This window comes from Strigops habroptila, chromosome 13 (assembly GCF_004027225.2).
Source record: "Strigops habroptila isolate Jane chromosome 13, bStrHab1.2.pri, whole genome shotgun sequence".
In the NCBI taxonomy this organism is placed as follows: domain Eukaryota; kingdom Metazoa; phylum Chordata; class Aves; order Psittaciformes; family Psittacidae; genus Strigops; species Strigops habroptila.
The window spans coordinates 12,657,952-12,682,873 of record NC_044289.2 but is presented as its reverse complement, the minus strand read 5'-3'; the positions used below and the strand labels follow the sequence as shown (position 1 = coordinate 12,682,873).

Genomic DNA, 24,922 nt, shown 5'->3' with positions numbered 1-24,922 from the left:
CAGCGGGAAGGATGCCACTTCACAGTGCAGCAACAAAACCATAGCAGGCTGGCAGCATTAAGCACCACTTTTGTGAACCCAAAGGAGCCCATCAGTTTAGGGCAGCACAGAAAGCTCAGTGCTCTGAGCCCACACCCAGCCATGGCTGGAGCAGAGCAAGGGGTGCAGTTCAGGCAGCTTAATGAGACATTCACACCTCCAAAGTGTGCCGTGATGGCAGCTTTCCTCCCGCTCTTCCACACCTGCAACACGTTTTAGTAACACGTTTCCCTTCAAGAATCTAAGTGCAAGAAAACTGGTGCTAGATGATGGAGTATTTCAGAAGAGACAGCCCAGCTTTCTCTAGAGGAACCTGGGAGAACACATTACAGTCAAAACTTGATGTGTTTAAATAAGAGAGAAGCACGAATTCACCTTAGTTCACCAGTCATTCCAGACCCACAGCCCTTCAAGCACAAGCTACATATTTGTTTGGTGGCAGATACCATCCAGAACAACCAATCTAGTTGAAGATGTGGATTCAAACCCAGGTTTTGCTTTCATACGGGTTTGTAACCTACCACTTCCATAGCCTGAATCACCAGGGCAGTCTTCCAGTTATTCTATTTCCTGGTTTACCTGGTAGAACAGACAAGAAGTTCCTTCATAATTTCACAGTAAAGAAACAGCTCATGTTACTGCAGGACAGGGCTGCAGGTTACACATTCCACAGCCTTAGGGATTAAGAAAACCAATGATGATGGACAACTTGCTCTGCTTTTGCAGCTGATCACACTCAACTTAGGCTAACTCAGATGCTGAATCACCACCAGGCTACTACTATAGCAAAGACCTTCCATAAACCAAAACATCCACATTGCTGGGAAAGAAAAGCACATAAAGGAAATAAAGAGTCCAGACATGTTAAGTAAGTCAAAGCAGATTATTTATTTATGAAACGGAAAGTGATGACCACTTACAGTGCAATGACAAGTCCAGGTTTATCTCTATTTTGAAATTCCTGTCTCTCAAAACAATTGTGCTTTGCTACCATGAGCCTGTTCTACAGTCCCCAGACCATGTAACACACCATTCACCCTTCTGAGGACAAGGAGGCACCTCTCTGGGGTCCCACAGACAGTTACTTCTTAATTTTGTAACTTCCGTCACACAACAAATCACTCAAAGCATCTTTATATCAATGTTTCCAGTTGCTCGATTTTGAAAGTCACATTAATGTGACTCATTAATCTCACCCTACCCCTGATTAATTAATGACTAATCCCCATTAATTCCCCCCCCCCCCCCAATAAGCAAAGTGCAGTGTTCTTAAATTGTAACAATAGCTCCCAGGAAGAGGCCATCACAAAAGCAGTTCTTACTAATAGAAAAACATGACTAAAAATCAGATGGCAAAATATGGTCACTGACATGTAAAAATAAACCTCGACATATAAAAATATACTGGCACTTTAGAAAGGCACGACAAGAACTGCCTCAGGCATCCAACCAACAGACTTTGGTACCAACCAGGACAGAAGGGTCCCAAATCCCAAGGCAGCTTGATAGAGGAAAAAAAAAAAATATCATGGAATACATGATAAGTATCATTACAGCAATACTTCTCCTACTAAACTCAGCACTGAAGCAATGCACATGCCTGCTCTGACACCAAGCTGCAAATGCGTCGTGTCAAGCAATGATGTGCCACTGTTTCAATGTGAAAAACCAACAAGGTTGGTTTTCCTGTGATAAAAACTACCAGCAGTTGTGGTTTTCTTCTGTATTTACATTCCCTCTGATGAGGAACAGCAAAGATCGAAGATACAGAGCACAAGCAGGTAAGAGATTCGTGTGAATGGTATGATCTTGAGGTGCTGAGCCCCCATACTGTGCAAGGGAGAGCATGGGTGCAGACAGCTCTTTTCACCGCGGTGCCACAGGCAGCCAGGTCAGGCTGCAATCTACATTATCTTTACTTCAGGTGGTTTCACGGGTGGCCATCCCTGCCACTTATAGTAGGACACCAGCTGCTTAGGTACTTCAGCCAGAACCGTCTGGGAAAGTGCTTCCCGGGGAGCCTGCAAAAAGAACAGGGAGAGGAAATCAGGAAGGCTGCACAGAAAGGATTGATGAGCCCAGTGACCAACTCTCTAACCAAGTTCAGAGCGCAGCCCACCACATGCCTGTTTCAAGAGTTCCTTGCTGCAGTTTTAGAAGCACTACCAGTCATTCCCAGCAAGCATTACTGATGAAAATCACTTGTTCCCACCCCTGCTCCCATCACAAGCCCAAGCTCACACAGCCTTTATATGGCCTTGATCTGGGTGGGAACCTGCCCCAGGCACTAGTAATGTCTCTTATTTTGGGTTTTCATTTTGACTCCCCTCTTCAATCCAATTCACTGTGCAATGTGCATGAATGCTAGTGCCAACAGCAGAAGGAAGGAGGAGCTGCAGCATGACAGGACTGCTTTCAACAGCAGGGAAGACTTAGCTTATATCACTCATGGGACTCAACATCAGAGACTGACAATATGATCTCAGTTCTTTGCCTAAACGCTTGCATACCAGGAGAGATCCTTTAACCCTGCAATAGCCAAGAACTAGTATAACAAATCAGTGATACAACAGCTACTGAAGAAAAAGCTGCAAGAGAGCTGTGCCAAGGCACACAGTTTCAAACACAGAAGCAAACATCTCAACTCTCACTGGGAACAAGCAGCTTGGACAGCACTTGGAGCATGCAGCTTGCTGCCTCAACACATACTCAGTTTTTAGATGCAGTGACTGCATATACACTGGCACCAGGACTCTGCTGAAGTCAAAGACAACTTACATTTTTGAACTGTCGGAAAGGCACGAACTGGACAATGTCTCGTGCAGCTGGTTCTCCTGTCAGAGACTTCAGGACACCATTATCCCCATCAAGGAACTCCATTGCTTTGAAATCAGCTTCGCCAACTCCCACAATGATGATGGACATTGGCAGCTTAGAGGCATTAACAATGGCTTGCCTAGTTTGGTCCAGGTCAGTGATCTCTCCATCTGTGATGATCAGCAAGATAAAATATTGCTGAAAAACATTAGGAAGCACCCAGTTAGGGATTTCACCACCAAAGCTCACACAACAGAAGGCAAATAGAGGAATTTCTTTAATCACTTTACCAGTCCATTCTATCCCATCATGAACATGGGAAACAGAAATATCAACCCAAGGCAGATCCACAGGAAAGGGCATGCACTCACTGAAGCAGTTCCTTGTTGTGCCGAGTGCGCTGCAAACCTTGCCACATGGTTTATAATAGGAGAGAAATTGGTTGGCCCATAGAGTCGGATCTGAGGCAGGATCTGGCGGTAGGCATCCACTATTCCTTGGATCCCTGTAACACAAGGAAGGCAAGCTGCCACAAAAACCTCACAACTCCTCCAGTAATTCTTTTATAAGCATTACTAAATAATAGGGCAAAAGGGTAATAAGTCTCACACAGCTGTGAACTCCTAAAGGGCAAATAAGCTGCAGGATAACAGCAAATATACAAAGCACAAGGCTGAAACCAGAGGACATCTACAGAGACCAGATTTGCTGATTTCTCCCTCACTCTACACTCTTCATTCACATCACTCACTGTACCTCTAACATCACCATGAGCTTTTTATGCAAGTTGTGGGAAAAATAGTCCAGTGAAGCAACAAAAATTTCAGCATGGACTAACAATCAAATTAAATCTAGACCCCTTCATTGGAGCTTATGGAAACCACACAGAACTCTGCATCAACACACATCCACTCCTGTGAGCATCCAGGTGAGATGATGTTTGCTGCACATCCCGTGCTGCATCTGTTTTTCACCAGTTATGAAAGGAATAAAACACTTCAAACATCTGTCCCTATCAGTGAAATATTAATAATAAAGAGGTATCCTCACCTTGACAATAAGGGTTGCTGGGGTTGAAGTTCAAAGCAAACTCATGAGACACCTAGGAAAGGTGACATTAGAAGCAGTTAGGGAATGCAGACATGGACAGAGCAACTGCTCAGTGTTGTGAAGGCCCTACCTGCCAGTTAGGAGGAACCTGAGCTCCAAACCCAAATGCAGGAAACAGCTTGTCCCTGGAGAGAAAGGGAAACAACAAGAAACGAGAAAGAGCAATTCTTTAATAACTCACTGTTCTGTTTCATTCTCAGAAAGCAGCTGGAGGTTCTAGTCCTGCCATGAGGAATGGGTATCCCATCTAACCCCCATGGCCAGTCACCAGTTCTCCAAGGGTTTCAGGCCTGGGCTTGGCAATTCCAGAATTTCCACAGGACTCTCAGGAGATTTCAAAATAACAAGAGAAAAGGCAACACAACCACAGTCCGGCTGAAGGACAGAGCAGACAAACATGTTCCCACTGAATCAAACATTCATGTTTGAAATGCACCACCAGCAACAAGGGATTAGTGAGCAGCTAAAGCAGCACTACAGAGTAACCCAAGGCCAGAAAAGGGCAAAAAAGGTTTGTCCTGGAGGGATAAACCAAGGAAATATGCCAAATTATGAAGGACTACCACTGCCCTTCCCGGCAGCGACAGAAGCAGGAGGAAGCAGTAGCAGCTCCTGAAGGGATCTGCCAAGGAAAGGCAGCACCTCACTCATTCAAACACTACAGGTATGGACAAACAATCAGCCTTGATCACTGACACCCACTGCAGTGCATTTTTGATGCAGTGGCTGGATGAGTTAAGATCACCACATACGTGTCATAATCCTGGACCACGCTTCCCACACTCCAAATGGCAATCAGGTACTCATTTATCCCATCCGGGCTGATGTAGTGAAGAGAATCTGGTGACCTGGGATCTCCATTGGAGCCAGTAAAGTCCACACCCACCTAATCAGGCAAGATGATGACAGCAAGTCATCGGTGCACCACCAAAAGCAAATGAGAACAACTAACCATACCCAGACCAGGCCCACATACCTCCCTTCCTCCCAGGAACAGGCAAACAAGCCTGCACACCTTCTCCTACTGGGGTACATGCATGTTTAAGGAGTAGCACTGCTTTCCACAGATAGACTGATCTCTCAAAAGTTAAGAAACTCTCTTTCCATTAAAGTTGCTACTTGACCAAAGAAAGTAAAAATCTGGTTTTTGCAGTCTTCATCACTGCAAACTCACACTGCACATGTCATTCACATTGCAAATAAAAGCACTGATCACAACCTCATTGCTCTTGTCCCATCATCTACCAAAGATGTGCAGTGGGGAAACAACTCACTGTAAAGTTAATCTGGCAGCCTCCCATGACGTAGTCCAAGAACGAATATTCTGTCTCAATCTGGAGGAACAGACAGGCAGTGTTACACCTCCTCTCCACAACAACAGAGCTCATTACTATCAGAAAACAAAAAAGCAAAAAACCCCCAGTAAAATCTTCCTACCTTGCAGGATTTTATCCTAATAATGCCAGAGTTTTTATAGCTCTTTTTCTTTTGTTTCTTCTCAGGATGAATGCATTCAAATTCCACCTACAGAAAGCAAGCATGTAAGAAGCAAGTCCCAAAATACCCTCACATTTATAGCAGGGCAAGTAATTGAAACGGAACAGTGTCACACATCACACAGTTACAGTTACCCAAAAACCTCGCAGAATCCTGAAACTTCATTTTAAAACCGTTTGCAACTACTTTGGTTGCTCTCTGACAAGATAAATAGGATGCTTTTGCTCCCAGCACTGGGCAAAACAGAAGGAAAGACCTCAGAAAAGTCTCCCTCCTTAACATAACTGTTATTCCGTATGCAATCATGGAACAGTGTCATTGGGCTTTCGGATAACAACCACAGAAATGGAACCAGCTGGCAACTAGAAGCAGGCCTAGGCTATATCCTGCATGTGAATTCATCTGCCTGAATTCAGATGAGACATCTCCACAAGAATGAGAGTTCAGGTTTTCACTGCAGACAACAGAGAGAAACTGGCACCACCAGCAAATGATTCAACTTATTCTACACTGGATGCCCAAGACAAGGTAAAAAGAGTGGCCCCTGGAAGCTCTGCTGCTCTCTGTTACCTAGAAAGGCGGCCAGAGTGCTCAGGAGGGTGACCAGGTCAAGCCCATGAGACAAGCCCTACCTCTGCACTCATCTGTTAAAGCATGAATAAGCCCTTTTGTTTCCACTTGACTCAGCAGAGGCAAAAGCAAGTTGAACTGCTGGGAAAGAAGGCTGGCTGCCAGCAGACAACGGGCTCAAGGATGTCATTAGGAATAGGAATGGTAACAGTACCCAAGGAAAATAGAGCAATTCCCAAAAGAGGTTTTATTCTTCCCAGATGTTGGCTTAGTAATACAGAGATACAGACAGAAAAATCACTTTTGGAGGCAGCAACTAAAAATATCTCTGAGGTCAGTATTAAAAGGTTTGTGGAAGACTGAATTCTGGACCAGGTTAGGGAGGGATTGAGAAAACTCACCAGAGAGCTGCCACCTTTCTGCAGCTGAGTCAGGGTAGTTTCAAAAGTGCCTATCAAGTCATGCGACCCATCACTGTCATGATCTGCACACTGGACCTGAAAGAGAAGAGAGAGCAGCAATAGGCAAGGGTACTGCATCGAGGAGAACACAGCTGCTCCCTGCTGGATTGGCTCTGACAGCTTTACAGCAATGACAATGAAGTCCCTATCACACCTGAACTTGGGTTGGCATCTGTCTCATTAACTGAGACCTGACAGGAAGAGAGACACCCGGAGCCAATCTCAGGCAAACGAAGATGTTCAGTTGCTCGCCCACTTCAGTACGCACAGTGGAAGTTTTAATTAAAAGCTTTCCCCTGTTTAAACACAGGAGATTAAAAAAACCCCAATGAACAACAAAATACCCCAACATTTCACAGCCCTGACATATAAATGTGAGATCATTCAGGACAAGATATGCAACTGGGGTAATGGGAAGAAGCAATTAAAAGTTTCTTATCTAAGCATCTTCTGAATATACTCTTCTGCCCAGCAACAGCATCAATTTGCAAAGAAAATGCCATTTCCACAGAGCCCTTTTTCTGCACCTTTCATCAAGCAAATAATACTTAATTAAGAGCCAGTCATGTTTAAATCAGCACGAACAGCTTCAGAACCAGATAATGCATCAGAGCAATGCATTTAAAAATTAAAATATGCTAATAACTCTGGCTTAGAGCAAACACAGCAAGACGCACATTGTCAGTAGCTCCCTACAAAATCAGCTCTAAGGAGCATTTATAACATGCACAATACACATGACTGCAGAACACAAGTAGCTCCAGAAGCAGTCAGTCAAGGAACAGTTGTGAACAAGGAACAGTTGTGAGCAGCTGCTTCCTCCCCTGCTGAAGTTCTTGTGCCACACAGATTCAAAAGCTCTTTGAGATCTGCCTTTAGTGATTGAGAAACTGAGGTTACTCCAGTATAAACCACAGTGACAGCTTCCTCCTCAGGCCGAAGGGACAAGATGAATCCATGGGCAACACCTCGATAAGGAGGTCAAATCAATGGCTAGACATCTGAATTTGAGACAGGGTTCTTTTAGGATGACTTTGATCCACTAGGATCTTCCACTGGTACCAGTGGGAAACCCCTACAAAAAGCTGGGTGAATTATGTCCTAATGTAGCCACCTAAATGGGAAGCACTGTGTCCTTCAGTCTCTGAACGGGAAAACAAGATCACCTTAGGGACTGTCTCCTTCATGCCAATACAACTGCAGAGCTGCAGAGAATTCACACACCTCCTCTCCTCTCCTGCTTTCTCCCGCTCCCCCTCTCAACCACACCAATAAAACTCCATTTAAAACCAGTTTTGTTATTAGTTCGCAGCATAACACAGCTTAAAACAAACCTCTTTTCGCAAGGGCTTTCTAGAACTGGCTAAGATTCACTGTATGCAGCCTGAAGAGTGCTGCTGCTGCAAACAAAATCCTGTTATCGATACCGCAGGACACTGTATATTTATCAGTTATTCACTGATAAATTATTTCTTTGCAAATGAACTATCCACTATTCATTATGAGTCTTGGAATACAGTCAGTGGGTAAAAGGTCCCTTTCACCTACAGGAGGAACTTTAAAAATCCACAGAAAATAGGTTTGCCTCTATGGATATGCCATCAGACACATGGACTGGCAGCTTTAGTCCCAATACTAACCCCCACATTTGTTATTTCCATTTAAATAACTCCAGGGAAAGAGATGCTACTTTCATTTGCCCCTATTTTTTAACAAAACTGTCAAGAAGATTAGGCTGCGTCACAAACCTGAGCTGTTCTGAACACAGAACAAGGAGAACATCACTCTGCATCACAAATGTGAAAAGAATTATCAGAATATTCAGTAGCATCATTAATTTGATCAGAAGACTTACGTTCACACACATATTCAGTACATAATCCTTGTACATAGCTGGCAAAACTGATGTTTAGGGGATGCGTCAAAATGTTTCCACTTTACAAGGAAGTACAAGGAGTTCTCTCTTCACTGACACTGTTATTTCACACATAATTGTTCCTAAATAAATATTTTGAAGCCTCAAACAAGAGGTTCAGAGCAGCAAATACCAGATGAAAAATGAAACACCAGTGGATTATTACATCCTTTAGTGCTGCAAGTGAACCTGTCAGCCTGGATTCCCCTTTCTGACTGGCTTCCCTAACCTGTTCAGTACAAGGACAGGATAATCCCTTTTCACAGCTAACATGCATCAAAGAAGTTTGGCTGAGAAGAACTAACGGCAAAAAAAAAAAAAAAAAATCTATCTTTTTTAAGCAGCAGGTCATTCCAAAGTGAATTCCAAAGCACATTCCAAAGGAAGCTTCTGGAAAACAAACAACTACCCCAAACAAAACCAAAATTCAAACCAAACCACACAACTCCCCAGAAAACCAAAGCAACCAACTAAAACCAACCACCTAGCACACAAATCTTTTTGGACTATAACACAGCCTCACCTAATAGAACATGTAAAACCATGCCATTCCATGTCAATTCCGACAAGTGATAATACGCAACTCTTTGAGATCTCCTTTCCACATTTGCTGCTTGCTTTTGGACCAAGAGGACTTCTTTCTGACCTAAGACTGTTGATTCCCTAACAATAAAAGCTCCTGAAGACCACTTAAAACATTGCCACGGATCAAAAAGCGCAGCACATCTGAAGCTCGTAATCTCAGTAATTCTTTGGACCTGCCATGCTGCAAAAATAACAACTTTATCATGCATGCTTTTGGCTAAACCTTTCCGATCGAACTTCCAGCATGAGATTTCTTCACAGACAGGATGAGGCAGGAAAATTCTACAAATGGAAAGTGTTTAGGAGTTGTGTAAGCAGAGAGACACTATATTCACACAGAATTATCTATGGATTTAAATGCCTTTACATTATCAATGCTTTGCTTAGAATAGAAATTAACGAATTTGTTATCAGATCTTCTTCTGTAGAAACTTATTAGAAGATATAATTGTTCTGCTACCACCTCCATAAGCCAGGACCAGAGAGAATCAGTCCTCATATACAAGACCACAAGCTACTGCAGTTCCGACTAGCTGGAATAGATTGAAAGAGAGTTGGGACAAGCCTGCCAGTCTCATGAATGGATGAATGAGAGATGCATTAAGGTCCTCTCTATGTCAATATCCTAAGGCACTCGAGCTTGTCCAACACACATGAGCTTCTCAGTTAACTCAGTGCTAGAAAGCTACAGTTTTAAAAATAAACAAACAATTAAAAAACCCAAACAAAAATAAGCCCATAAAACCACAGAACAAAACAAACAAACCCAAACCAAAACCCAACCTGAAACCCTGGCCACAATAGTGGAAAAATAAGTTATAATTCTTCTTCTAATGAACCATTAGGAAGTGTCACTTCTGCATTTCCTCTACTCTCAGTTTGACAACTAAGTACTAATGTATTAATACAGACTTCATACTTAGTCATATAATCACTTCTCTGCCACATTACTATCCTAGAAGGGCAATCTAAAAATTTAAATAGGACCAGACAACATGATAACTCATAGTTAACATCAACAGAGATTGGAACAAACAAAGAGAATTTGAAGGCTGTACCTTGATGGGTTTATTAAAATCTCCACCACAGAATGTTTGCAAGGGAACACTGAACTTCCTCCAGCATGGGTTTAAGTTGTTCTTAATCACCTTAAAAAAATACAGCATAATGTCACATGAGGGATGTGATGTGCAAGTCACTAAGAAATGTATCATGAGTGTTCTGCATGGCTCTCTAAGAATAGCCTCAGTCAGTTCAACCCTGACAGGCATGGACAGCCAAGCAAAAGCTCTTTAAGAAATGAAAGCTTGAAGCTCAGGGTAAAGGTAAGTTTTAGAGCTGAGCCAAGCTAACAGCTCATCACCACTGAAAGGGGAGAAGAGTCCTGCCACTTTGCTCACTTGGCGCATGGTTGGACTCTTCACTGAGCCAATTTCATGCAGTCACCAGGCAGCAAATAGACAATTTGCTGGTGGGTCAGTGAGCAGAACCCCTTTTTTAGGATATGAGACAGTTCTGCACTCACAGCTGGAGCAAAGCATGACCAGGAGTGGGACTCCTCCTTTCGTTAGGAGAAAGTTTTCTGATCAAGAAAAACATCAGTGTAGAAACACTACCTCTGATCTGTACACCAGCTGCCATGTTCCAGCGTCACTCTGCTTGTAGAACTCCAAAAAGGGATCTGATTTACCCAAGAAATCCTGCAAACAAAAACCCAACAGAAGTAACCAGCCTCCTAAATTTTACTCAGATAGAGGAGAGCTGGCTAATACTTCACAATACACAATACTTCAAACAAAGCACAAAGTCAAACTATACCACCTAAACCTGGCAGCTGAGTTTCTAGTTTGACATTGTGAACTTCAACAAAAAACTATGTTTCCAGTTTGCTTCATTGTAAGTAAAGGATCACATGCACTCCTGCAAGAATTACCTAGCTTAGTTGAATGTCTCCAAATACAAAGAGAGTCCTGGCCAAAAGCCACTAACTGTAAATATCACAGAAGCATGCAATACAGTTTAAAACAATACCTTTTTGTCCAGGTTTTGGGCTTCAATTTCCAAGTACACAACCCTGGTGTCTTTAATCTCCTCTGCTGAAATCTGTGCCACAGAAATTCAGGAAGAAAACATTAAAGAAGGAACCTCACAGAGTTTTGCTTGTACTTTGTCCATGAAAGAAACTGTAGCTAGAAGTATTTGTCTTTCCTGTACACATGCAGCATTTGAAGATATGCTGATAGAAAACCAGAACATATGAAAAAGAGAGAAACCATTTTTTCCACACAAAAACTTACTTACTGTAATGGTGCCCTTTCCTGCTGGCTTTCCCTGTTTCAATTCCAGCGGTCGGGTGAACACAGAGCTGGACACAACCTAAGGTTAAAAGACAGATAAATATAAATATCAAGTTAGACAAAGAGCAAAGAATTACTTTTCAAGGGCAAAATTTTCAAGTCCTCCTAAAAGATCTAAAAGGATTTAAATGCATTTCCAACAATGACAGCCATCAGAGTTCGTGTTCCTGAATGGCTGAACAATCTGAAAATCTCTCACTATCCACAGAACAGTAGCCACTAACATGTCTCCAAACTTAACTTTAGCCTCCTATTTTTGCTGAGACACAAGAGGCATTTTCATCACAAGCAGCCAAAAAGACATTTAGAAAAAGATGACTATTTAATTTATCAAGTCTTTCTTTAACAAGATGAACCTTCCTTTCTTCTCCTGCCTCGCTATACAAACCCCTCCTCAGGAAATGAATACAGAATCTCAAAAAGCCTGATTTCCCCAAATTTACTGCCTAAGGGCCACTTTATACAAAGGAAACTCATTAGAGCTCTCCAAGCACCACGTCTTCCTTGCTCCCAGACTGCCTTTAGTGCTACAAGTGCCTCCTAAGTTAAGCAATTAATTGCAAACCATGTGTATTATCCAACCTTTGCTTTGTGATTGTGACACTAAGATTTTTCTAACTACGTTAAACAGTAACAAACGAACCTGTTCAACAAGATATTTTCAAATTTGAATGTGTCAAAGCCTTTGAAAAAGCAGTCTTTCACCCCATTTTTCATTATAAACCCAACGCCTGTTGTTACTTTGTACATCATTTATCATGCTTCTAATGCATACCTGTCCCAGTGTGCACTCGATCCCTCCGAGGTAGTCATCATCATTCAAATCAAAGGACTTGTTATCGATATCATACACACCAAACTTCAGCTTCTGCACTTTCTCGAAGTAGTAATCCACAACCAGTTTCTTGCAGAATTCAGGGTTTTGGCAGTTCTTGACCCTCTCCGTACGATCCAGCTGCACAAACACAGAAAGAAAGACGTTGATGATTAGTAAGAAGCACGCTTTCTCCCTCACAGCTTTTCATCTGCACTGGTCGAACAGAGGCACCAGCCGGGCTACACACCCCAGCCCATGCTTTGTGCTGTGATGAACCAGGCCATGCAGGCAGGCTGACTGATGGCTTGCCAAGAAGGGAAACTGCATTGGATAATAAATGTTACTATATGTGAAAATTCTGAAAATAGGGGGAAAAAAATCTGGGGGAACACTTTCTGTACTCTGGAGTGTGTGCTCTGGGGTAAAGGAAAGGGGGCAGGCCATACCATAACAGGCGAATAACCCAATGCAACTCTAAGCAAATGTATGAGCAATTAACGAAACAATGAAGGTAAAATCCCAGAGTTTGAGCGTGGGCACCAGGGGCTGCTTGCTGAATGCAAATCCAAATTAAAGGTATCATGCACCCACTAGGAAAAGCGGTGGGATGGAAATAGGGAAAATCCAGTGCGTCTGCCCCCGAGGGTGAAGTGGGACCGACCTAACCCTAACCCTTACCTCAGCCCACTGGCCCCCACCCAGATCCTGGAGCAGGACGCAGAGTGGATCAGATTTGGAGCCCAGGTCCTTGTCGAGGAGGCTCTGGCAGGACACCGACAGCTCTACCTTGGACACGCACCCGGCCATCTGCGGGCAGAGCACAGGGTCAGACCCACCGACAGACAGACCGACCCACAGACCGACCGACCGACCGCCGCTCCGGCCCCGCGCCCCCCGCTGGCGGCGGCACTGCCGGCCGGGGGCGGGGCTCCTCAACGCGGGGCGGCAGCGGCGGGGTCCCGGCTCTCCGCGCACCGCCCGCAGCAGGAGCGGCGCCCGCCGCGGCCCGGCCCCGCTATCCCCGTGTTCCCATCGGGCTGTGCTCCCGGCTCCCGGCGGAGCGAAGGGCCCGTCCCCCCACCCCGGGGGAAGGAGACTGTAAAGCCTCTCCCGCACGGTGTGCTGCGGAAGGTGGGTTACACCGTCCCCGGAGCTCAAGGGCTGCCCGTGCAGGGGCAGCCACCTCCCGCGGAAAGGAAACCCCGGCACGGAGAGCGGCCGCAGCGGCCGCCCTGAGCTGAAGGGGGCGAAACTGGCTCATCGCAGTGCAGGGCTGGGACCCCCCCCGCTGCACGGCCCCGCTCCCGGCCCCTACGTTGCTCAGGAGCCCCGCTTCTTTACAGTGCTGCCTTCACAAAAACTGCAGCGTAAGCGTGTAACAGGGTGGGAACTGAATTTTATTACACATCAGTGATAGAACCAGGTTGCTCCAAGCCCCATCCAACCTGGCCTTGAACACTGCCAGGGATGGGGCAGCCACAGCTTCTCTGGGCACCCTGTGCCAGCGCCTCAGCACCCTCACAGGGAAGAGCTTCTGCCTAAGAGCTCATCTCAGTCTCCCCTGTGGCAGGTTAAAGCCATTCCCCCTGTCCTGTCCCTACCGGCCCTTGCCAACAGCCCCTCTCCAGCTTTCTTGTTGGCCCTTCTAGACACTGGAAGCTGCTCTTAGGTCTCCCCGGAGCCTTCTCTTCTCCAGGCTGAATAACCTGAATTTAGAAGATGAAGGCTTCAAGCATCAAAAAAACACTCAAGAGACTAGACAGCTTGAGAGCTTTAACAAGTATTTGAAATGTGAGTATTTCATAGGAAAGGTCCTTCAGAGTTCAGAAAATAAGGAAATTGTCTGGTCTTTCTAGTATCGGAGTATCCACAGGGCTGATACTTGCAGAGTTTAAATATCTCAAAGAGATTAACTTTTATTAGACAACATTTAACCCTTTTGACTGCCCAGTCTGCCCTGGACAAACATTAATGTCACTGAATTCGCTATTGCATGGCACTCGGATGCTCCAGTGATGGTGGCAGGGCAAAACCAGAGCTCAGTAAGAATTTTAGCAAAGCTTTAGGCAAAGAGGATCATTGTTCAGCTTTCTGCTAAGGTCAGCAGCAGCAGCAGCTTTAACGCCAACATCTTCAAACAAGTTGAACTGTTGACCAGGCTACTTCAAATGGCCTAGTCAGAGCCATCCATCTCCTGCTTCAGCTGCCCTTAACCCCAAACGAGATTCACAAAGAAACTTATTGCCTTTAATAAATACATTTCTCCTAAAGTCACAAGTCACAGGTATTGGGGTTTTCCCTTACCTACACGTGCCATTGCACCAGACCAGCTTACATCTCAGTCACATGTCTGCACTGCCTGCAGTTCTACAGACAATCAGACATGTCTGTATGACACCAGCTATCTGACAATCAGGACAGCCTTGGCTCCCGTGCCAACATTTCTCCTCTATTTTCCTCTACTGCAGAGATTTCTGTACTGACAGGAGACAGAACCAGGAGCTACCTTTCCTTCCCACCAGAGCACAAAGGATCAGGAATAAAGTTAATCTCAAAGAAATGGCTCCATGCAAGCTTTAGCATCCCCGAAGCAGCAGTCCCTTGCTGGGAGGAAACCATTGCTACACAACTCAAGCTGCACATAGAACAAGTCCATACACAGTTATACCATGTTACAAAGACAACAGTAAGTTTATAGTCTGACATGGGAACTTAAACTACACAACGAAGTCAGGAGGGGATATGACAGAAATCAGTATCAATTATGACATTATGAAAATACTCCACAGTTTCAAGGATTTATCTTTCAATGCAGTAACACCCAGAAGGCTGTCTCATCCTGCTGTTTTGGATTCAGTAAGGCATAGGATTTCCCCTGAAACACAACCCAGATGTTCTGCTGAACCCCTGAGAAGTTACAAGCCACAAGGGATCCCTTCCTGCTACATCCTTGTCCACTCGGAGATCACAGGGCACGGGCTGATGCAGGTGACAACCAGGACAACACAGAGCACAGCCAGTCCAGCTGCTGAGAGCAGCTGAGCAGGAACTGTTCTAACAGGCTGGACTCCCTCCTTGCCAATACAGGGGGATACCCAGAAAGGTGGTTTAGCAACCACAGGCAGAACTGTTATCCTCAACAGATTCAGATCAAATTCATGCTTAATCTGAAAACATCAGTTTGAACCTCAGCCAGCAATTGTTTATATGTCGCTGCCTACAGACATCCCTGAGGAGCCCACACAAAGTTGTTTTTTCACTTCACAGCTTTCCAAATACACTGTGTGGTGTTCTCCAGTTTCAATCCATCCCTTGAATAATAGCAGCAGAAAATCCCGATCACACACTAGTCTGTGCATCTCAGCAGCGAGAGCAGGGCACAGGTGGTCTGTTAAGACAAAACATCTATTTCAATCAAGCCTGAAGATCTGCTTGGCCCCTAGGGAAGCACCTTCACCCAGTTATCCTGCTCGCACAATTACTAGGAGAAGCTCCAATCTCTTGAAACCTGCCTGCATCTGAAAAGCTTATAAAGATCAAAAGCTTAGTATGTTTTCATTCCCAAACACACATACAAAAATACTGAAGGGGGGGAATAGTGGGGTTCCTCAGCAATTAGGAAAACTAGCCCCAACTTCACTTCTCAGGTGTTTCTAAACAGGATTTAATGATGTTAAGCATTGTCTCAAATATTCCCTTTTCCTCCCTAAAGCAAAAAAACTGGAATTTACTTTCACTCCTAATAATAAACTGTATTTTACTGTAGTAGTTGTATCTCTCTTCCCATAAAAAGCTGAACTGTTTGTGAAATCATCTTTCATCTCCATCTCTCTCCTCAAAGGCTCTGCTCATTTCCTGAGAGGAGTGACCATCCTGAAGGCTTTGAGAATACCACTTAGAACAACCTCACATCTAATACAACCTCTGATCCTGCTTCCCCCATCAAGCAGAACCCTGTGATGCTTTCTCCTTCCTCTTAAGTTTCTACATTCTGAACTTCCACACAGCCCTGCAACATCTTCTTGGTATTTCATCACTTTGAAGGCTGCCCAGCTGGCACACGCCAGCTTAATCCCAAGGAGCACGCACTGTGCCAGCAGTATGGTTTTGAACCAAGTGAGTGGTGATGCTTCACCACTTACCAATGCTGTGTAAACAGACACATGACAAGAGAAAAAGGTTCTAGGGGTTACTATGCTCAAACACTCCATAAAGGCTCTGATCCCAGGCTAAGGATATAGTTCGATGTAATTGAACTGAAAGAATTTGAGATTTTATTATTTTTATTAATAGCCTTCCTTTTTTCCTTGGCATGCACCCAAAGAACACCAGTGTCATTCAGCTTGCAGATTCAAGTCAACACATCCAAAACAAATCTCATGTTGTTTCCCCAACTTTTTGTACAGCACTTATATTTATATCCATTCATACAACACTACATAAAGTTAGCTTTTAGACTTTCAACAATTACTCTTTACCATGACAGAATATTATTTACATTTGTAGCAACAGCCAAATTTTTCTATCTTCCAACAGTTTCAGATATTCTAGAATTCACTGATTTCTTATTTCCCCCCTCACAACTACCCTTGATAACCAATGTTGATGTCTAGTATTTGAAACTTCTGCTTTACAAGAGGCAATGGCTATTTCCAAAGCAGAGACAGCAGCTAGAGCAAACTGCTTTCCGTAACGGTCTTAAACCACATTCAACGTATAAAGGATTTCTTATAGATTGATCTTTAACAGCTTCCAATGACAACAATTTAACAATCTCCAACTTAATCACCACTGGCAGATTAAGGTACAGCATGGTCTGGAAGTGACAAAACTATTCTAGAAGCACAAACTCAGTTTGCCAAGTAAAACTGACTCCAAACTCAGTAATAAATCCAAACTCTATTTAAAATGCATAAACCAGAGCCACCGGGTGCATCCCAGCGTAGTGGGTTCAGAAGAAAAGGCAATGTAAGCAAGCCACTGGGTAAGTGCTGTTGCGAGGAATAGCCTGTAAAATCACAGCTGATGTTATGGTATACCCCCACAATCAACAATTTATACTGACAATAGCCACACAATCTGATCCAATACTCTCACAACCTGGGGAACTCACTATTGAGAGGCATCACCTGTGAAGCTTCATCTTGAGCAGAATTCTGCACATTCCTCTCTCAAGAGGAGAGCTTCCAACACTCAGCTTCAGATCCATCAGGCACCTTTATTTTTTGCCTTTAGTTACAACTGGACATGCTATAACACCACATTTTGAAGACAAATAATACATCACCCATGTTATCCCTACGAACTCTAGAGCAAAATACTACCCACAGAAGTCTAAGAGCCTGACCACACACTCCAGAGAAGCCTTTCACTGCTCAACCACGTCATTCCCAGTTACACAAGTACAACACAGAATGGACCCACAAAGTACGCTTTAATTGTTCAGACAACCAAACTGAAGTCCAGTTAAAAAAGGCAAGATTATGTTTACTATGCATATCACTTCTTCATGGTGAGAAGATCACAAACTCCAACAGTTGTGTAACACACATGGAAAGACAAATCCCATATTTCCAAAGCAGCTGTTCTAGAAACAGACCAGTGAAGAATTTGTTCCTAAATAATCAAGAGGCCAAAGAAAAGCTACATTCTAGAAAAAAGATCACGTAAGAAATCCATGTTACAGCACTCAGAAGAATAAGAAATTACCTGCTGTTTTCTTAAGTTTTATATAAGCACTGCAGAACTTCCACCCTTTTCACATTTCTACAGAAAAGAACATTCTCCAGTGTAAACAAAATCAACTCCATAGTTTCTAAACATTCTTCTTCTGATTCAGCTTAACCAACACGTAAAAGCAAGATATAAGAGAAGGCACAGTCCACCTACACTTGAAGAAAGCTCCAGAACAAGCATGATGGAAGGTTTCAACTCTCCCAGTTCAGAGCTCTGGAGGGTCTCGCATTTCCCCAAAATGCCACAGAGAAGTGTCTGAAGCATAAACAAACTCCTCTGCCTTTATCCCTTTGCAGCAGTGCTACCATTTAGTCGATGAAGGATCGAGTGTTGGACCGCATAAGGTAAAAATTACTGAATTACAACGTTTGTTCTTACATGCTTCCATATCGCACTAACCTGAAAGCCAGAGGCTCCCCTTCCCCTTTACACGGGGAGGATGGGTTAAAGAAGGGGAGCACAGGGCAAGAAGGGGTTGTGCCCCAGTATGGCAGCTCACAGAACCCATGGAGTCACCCTGAGGATAAGAAAAATCTTAACTTCACAGCGTCACACACCACCAGCAGGATTTTTAGTAGTCATGTCTGCTGGAGAGAACATGTTAGCTTTATTGCAGAAGCCAGTCTTGCGGCCAGCTTGGTTTCACTGCTCCACATAAGATAGAATATAAGCAAGGATTCAGCACAAGAAAACCTGCAGTTTGTTCCTAGTTAATCACATGAATAAATCCTCATCAACTAACATCACGCTGTACAAGATACCCAACGTGCTCTATTTCAGTGTACGCCAAAATATTACACATTGAAGAACTCGGTGAACTAAAGCTTAAGCACATGTATTAAAGCCTTAAGGACAGCTGAATTCAGATGAGCCTATTTTGTACCAGACTGACTACAGCTTCTGCCTCACATTCTGCTTACAAACAGAACACAAGCAATTCTGCCAGCAGCACAAACCCACTGCAATTTTCACCGTCTCAGCCTTAAGCTACCCAACAACCCAAGAAATAAACCCAACACGTGTAACAGACCATCCCAGTTAATAAATCTCGCACTTCTCAACAACCTAACATAGTTCCTTCCTTGTCCATCGCTCAGTTTAATCCCGTGTCTTGCAGTTATCACCCTACATTCTTCCGAACAGCTTCTCTCTTCTCCTGCTGTGATCCCTGGATGTGCAGGCTAGCAGAAGCAAAGCTTTCTCAGGTTACTAGTTCAATTTTCAAGGGGCAGCCTCTAACATTCCAGGGTTTGATATTACAAAGCTGATGCTGAGGTAGCATCAGCATCACTGATGATGTATGACTAAAATAAGAATCCTAGTGTGATCCTGCTTTCCTGAACCTCATGAGGCTCTAAAAGAAATCATAAAGATTTGTACCATTAGATGCATTAAAAAGTATCTTTAGTTTAAACTGAGATTAAGGAGTCTCATGAGAAAGACCACAGTCCACAACAGTTAATAAAGCCTCTTTCCAGCACACTGGCTCTTCCATAGGCCACAAAGCCTCATCCCACATCCCAGAAGCTCTGCACACAATAGAAACAGCCACAATTTTTTTCTACCATTTCATTATTCCTGGAGGTTTGGAGCAGGGATGGGTAAGACCAGCATTACTGCAGGCAGATAATAATCAGTATTCTCTATACTGTGTTCCAAGTTACCTGTCACCATGTGTCAACTGATCAATGAAAGCTTTGTGGGAAGGGGGATAATTAACTGTTACTACAAATTTGACATAAAACCTGAAACAAAAGGCATCTCCTGATTGTAAAAAAAGAAGTAGAATGTTGAACAGTTACAAACACCTGCCTAACCAAGCTGCTCTGAAGGCTTGATGCAGTCCTCGTAAGAAGCATCCATGGCCCATCATATAGTCTTCATTTCTGGGATGAGAGCTGCCAAGGAGGATGGACACACAGCAGAAAGCTGACCTGTGTTTCCTACAGGGTGAAGTGTTGAGGCTGTGCTATTTCCCCTTGTCCTGACTACAACCTTATGCAAAGAGGTAACTGACTATTGCACACCTAAGGCACTAAATACACATGGAAGTTATGACCTAGTTCTTTCTACTCATTGAGCTGTCTCCACACGAACCCTGAAGCTGAAGAAGTGTCACAACGAGAACTTGGGGGCTTTGTATCATAAGTCAGCCCACAGGAACAAGTGCTGCTGTGTCAATCCAACCTGAGACATTTGCAGAAACTGACTGAGAAGGCAAAGCTCCCATTTATGATTATAAACATAACAAGTTCAGGACAGTTTTAAGGAAAAAAAAAAGCTGAAATAAAGCACTAAAGTCACAAAGGGAACTACCTTCCACCAGAAAATGCCAGCAAGAAATTCAGTCATTTCATCTTCTTTACTGCAGCTTTCCCCCCTGCAAATGAACAAGAGCCAAGCCCCAGCTCTAAGGAAACACCACCACCTTCTTCAATTTCAACTTTACACTGTTCAGTGTTCACCCTTAACTTAGGCACCACCAACATCCACCTTAATCATAACCAACAAGCTCAAAGAAGGGCATGTGTTTGCCTTTAGATATACATATTCTCCCCTTTTCAGAGAAATATACAATCAAACTGACAGGTCAACACTGATTCTATTTCAGATATTAGTTTGTATTAAATTACAGCGGGGTTCAAACTAACACCTGAACTTAAAACCTGTTATTTTCCCAAGCTCTTCGTGCAAAAGAAAACAAGTTCTTCATAGCATTTAATAGCAGAATATAAAAAAACATTTCCTTGAAATACTAATGTAAAGCAGGCTGGGGCTTTGGAGTCATTCATTTGGCTTAAGTTGGAACAGTAACTGCAGTCCTTGAAGTGCTCACTGACTTCTCTCACCAAGTAAGATTTTTTTCATTCCTTTCATATTCTTTTATTCAGCTGCTTCCCTCCCCCAACCCCGTGATTCTCAAGTATTTATTACTGAAATGTAAAGAACAACTTAACTGAAAAACAAACTTAAAAGCTCAACCACACTGACCTTTGAAACAACCCCAAACATGCAGTTTTACACTGCAAATCATCTTTGCCTTTTTCAAGTAAGGACTCATTTTTTCCCCTTTGAAACTCCTGCTATTCCCATCTCAGGCACATTCTGTCCTACGCCCGATAAATCAAGCTGGCTACGGCTCAATCCTCCACTCCTCAGTCCAAACTCCTTAAGCCGAGACTGAGGACTACACTATACTCCATATTCACTGCAGCTTCACCTACAAGTACCACAACATGCCACTTACACGCACTCATGATTTTTGATGCAACATCTTGGTGTTCCTTCTGCTGATCCCTTTAGCAACCTCTATCCTTCCCAAAAGCTGGAAACCTCAGCAATCCTGTACTTACTCCAAATCCCACATTTTACCCATTCCCCTAAATGTAGATATATTACGCAGGTGACTTCAAGGCAGAAACTCATTAAGGTCCATATGTCTATACTAGCACATACTGTATGAACAGCATGAGCTCAAAATAAAGCTTTTTAAAAAAGGCTGAGATACCCCAGATGAATTCTTTAGACTATTCGTGGTTGTCCTGGAGTAATTACTGCAGTGACAACTCTTGCCTAAAAAATGAGTAAGGACACAAAGCAGAAGTGACCTTTCACGTTCTCGTGCATTACAGAATCTACTCTCATATTACACAATTCAGGCTTTCTTCTTTATGGACTTTTATCTTGAATGTAGCTCCTACTGAAATATGATCTGGAAAAAATCCCATAATATTGCTTCTACAGTACTCATAAGAAATTGATTTCTTTGATTTACTCACTGCAAGTTCAGCCTTTCTTATGCCAACACTGTCTTTCAGTTCTTCTTTTCCTTTTGTGTACATGCTTCACATCCCCTTAATACTTTTCTGCCACTTAATTATTACCATCTGTAGTACAAACATCTTCACTTCTACGTCCTAATCCTAATCACAGAATAGTGATGCTGCAAAACAGAAAAACCCTCAGAAAAAGCCACCACCACAAAAAAGTAGAATAAAAGCAAGGACATAGCAAGGGATTTTAAACATTGTTTTTTCTCTCCCCCAGCCAGAATAACAACAGAAGTACTTAAAAGCCACAAAACACCACATTGGCCTTGTGTCCCTTTTCTGTTCTCCTTCAGATCCACCTTCTCCTGCCTACACCCTTTACAAAACATGCCTCTGCAAGTTAAGAACCTAAAACCCCTATAGCCTCAGATTCTCCCACAGACGAGTGTCTTTATTTTCTCAAAGTCAAATTAATAGTTCCAAGAAATTTTTAATAAATATGACCAACCTAAGGCAGAGTTCTCTGAGCAGAAACCTGCCTGATGAAAAACCTAGAGTAAATGTAACAGCTGTAAAAGCATGAATTTAATTCCATTTACTGTAAGTAGAGAGGCTTGGAGTTACCACCATTAGGTGGAACCTGGAAACTCCGGTTGCACATTCTGTGGGCAGCAGAGCACTATCTGCACAGTAAGAGAACAGCTGAATAACTGCGACAGGCAGCAGCCAGGACAACACATCAGACAGGCTCAGCATGTTACCAGCTTGTTCACTGCAGGTTCCTCACCAACCAGCTTCTATTTGTATCTAATGCAGTAGCGAAAGGATTGGAAGGCCACAAAAAGATTAAAATTATCTGTTTTCACGTTACACACGTAAGTGAGCTTGCAGTGTGGGCTGCTCAAGAACACTCGACACACAGGTCCTTACTATCTTTCCAAGACTAAACAAGACGGGGAGGAAGGTTAACATACTAGACACCACACTGCGGCTGGTGTACAACTTGATTACAGGGACTCCTCTCATCTTTCACAGTAACAGAATTAAATGATAATACTATAGTCATATTCAGTCAAAATAGCTGATATTTCATATAGATGCACCATCTGCAGACTTATATTACACCGATTATTGGGTTTGTTTAAACCAAAGAATTTTTGGCTTCAGAAAACTTACTGTTGCTTCTGCATGAAGTTATTTTACCAGCACAACTGAACACGAAAAATAGCACAAGCCATCCAACAGAAGGAAAGCACTGTTTGCACACCCCCCTTTCTGCTCCTGGAGTAATCAGGGTAGTCAAATACCACCTCCTCATTCAGAGAGCTAGCATGGCATACTGCTTGTGCTGCAAGGAAGAAATGCCATTTGGATTATCTCCTTAACCAAAATACGGTGTAAGTTACCCAAAGGGAGGGATAAGTGTCCAGAAGACAAAACAAAAGCCTTCAAAACTTGCTGGACATTGGTGCAGTACATCATGATGTTGTGTATGTAATTTTTCAGATATACTTGAAAGGCTTTTTTCTTTAAGAGATGTATCTAGTTTACTCCAAACACTTTTCTGTACATACAGGGGTTATCACTGACTTAAGTGACAACAACTACAGTTGTCTTTATAAACCTTAAAACAGACTTGACCATCAAAACAAATTTTGATTTACAATCTAAGAACACGTAAGATGGTGCAGGGCTCAGGTTTAACTCATTAACAGCAAACCATTTAGCTCGATTATAGATCTCATACATTCTACTATTAGCAACTGAATTTCGATTCAGGATTTCAGTAGTTTAAGAATTTAACTATCTACTCACTGTTTTATTCCGCTCTTTTCCACACAAGCTCAGTGAAGTTTCTGAACCACAAACACTCTTCATTAGATTAGGGCATCACTTGGTTCTTTTTATTAAAGCTGAAGAGTGAGAGCTCGGCCTTAACCTTTGAACTTCTACCCTAAAGCCACTTCACTGATGTTAATGATTGATGTGCCTTTAACACAAGTTAAATGAATGAAAACATTCTGCCACTGGCTTAGTCAGAGACAAATCAGCTACACACCACCACCGTGCACACACACTTACCTCCTAAGAGCACTCAAGTCCATAGATGAAAATAGCTCTAAGTGCTATAGAAAACACTCCATTGATTTGTATGAGACTGGACCTATAACACAAAGACTGGCCCTGCAGCAACACTGCAGTGTAGCAGGGGAATCCTAGACAAGTGAATTAGTAATGTTTAACAACTCTGCCTGCCCTCCTTAAAGAAAGCAGCTTCCCCTCCATTGAGTCAATGAACTGCCAAAGCCTAATTTCACTTCAATTAGTCTCTTTGCTTTTGTATCTGGTCGCATTAGTATTCCTCAAGAAGAGGGGATTTATAAATACTGCCCTTTTAGTAGGAGCATTTGGCTAATAATCCAACACTATCAGCAACCATCATTTTCACTTTCAAGTTGAGCTTCCTGTTCAAACCAGCAAGGACCTTCCACATTCCACATCCATCCTCCAGTCAAAACAAGCATCACTGCTCTGGTTACACTGCTGAAAACAGCAAGTTTTGTAAAAAGCTTGCATTATGGAGCACATTATGGAGCACATTCTGGCAAATACCACCACAGCAAGAAGGTCACTGAGCAAATAGGTGCTACACAGGGGCCTGAAACCTTCATAACAGTGGTCATATGAATTTTATCATAAAAGGCACTCAATCAAAACTATCTAAAGGGAATTCTTGAAGTGGTTTAGGTTCTGACTCTTTTCCTCCCCAAATCTGCCTAAGTGACTAGAAAACATTTCCAAGCTTCCTGCTGTCGCACAGAGCAATGCCACACACAGAGACACATTTAATGGGAAATGGTTGAAATGAAACTATGAAACAGCTACCTGGAAGTTCCACCTACCTTCAGATGGTCACAATCAGAGCGACACCATCCCACCAATTTCTTTGGTTAAAAACACCGTAACCACAATATGAAGATTTCAAAAAGTCACCAGCCTTCCAGAAGCAGTGATCGATCCAAAAAGCCAGGCTATGCCAACCAAAGAAGTTTTAGGGGTAGCATCAATTCTTGCTTTCCCCATGCAAACCTTCCAAGTCCTTCATTTTCAGTTTTAAACTTTACAGGGAAAATGTACTCCACCATGTATTGTAAAGGCAATCTCCACTCCAGTCCTGAAATTATCCTGGCTGTGATTTACTGGCAACTGAATGAGGAGCTACAGTCTAGGTCACGTCGGCATGAGAG

At 43.1% G+C, this 24,922-nt stretch overlaps 1 protein-coding gene across 3 annotated transcripts in view; it reads right to left on the bottom strand.

Annotated features, from left to right (window-relative positions):
* Positions 1–908: 908 nt before the first annotated feature.
* Positions 909–24,922, bottom strand: part of CPNE1 (copine 1) — a 39,430-nt gene continuing 15,416 nt past the window's right edge. For all 3 annotated transcript variants that reach the window (XM_030502918.1, XM_030502919.1, XM_030502921.1), the window contains 15 exons: positions 12,847–12,975; positions 12,127–12,306; positions 11,296–11,370; positions 11,026–11,097; positions 10,611–10,694; positions 10,053–10,142; positions 6,435–6,530; positions 5,404–5,490; positions 5,241–5,300; positions 4,719–4,852; positions 4,037–4,091; positions 3,907–3,958; positions 3,228–3,361; positions 2,818–3,054; positions 909–2,060 (listed from right to left, as the gene is read on the bottom strand). In XM_030502918.1, the coding sequence (XP_030358778.1) occupies positions 1,944–2,060; positions 2,818–3,054; positions 3,228–3,361; positions 3,907–3,958; positions 4,037–4,091; positions 4,719–4,852; positions 5,241–5,300; positions 5,404–5,490; positions 6,435–6,530; positions 10,053–10,142; positions 10,611–10,694; positions 11,026–11,097; positions 11,296–11,370; positions 12,127–12,306; positions 12,847–12,975 (1,602 nt within the window). In that variant the 3' untranslated portion in view covers positions 909–1,943. The remainder of the gene's footprint in view (positions 2,061–2,817; positions 3,055–3,227; positions 3,362–3,906; positions 3,959–4,036; positions 4,092–4,718; positions 4,853–5,240; positions 5,301–5,403; positions 5,491–6,434; positions 6,531–10,052; positions 10,143–10,610; positions 10,695–11,025; positions 11,098–11,295; positions 11,371–12,126; positions 12,307–12,846; positions 12,976–24,922) is intronic.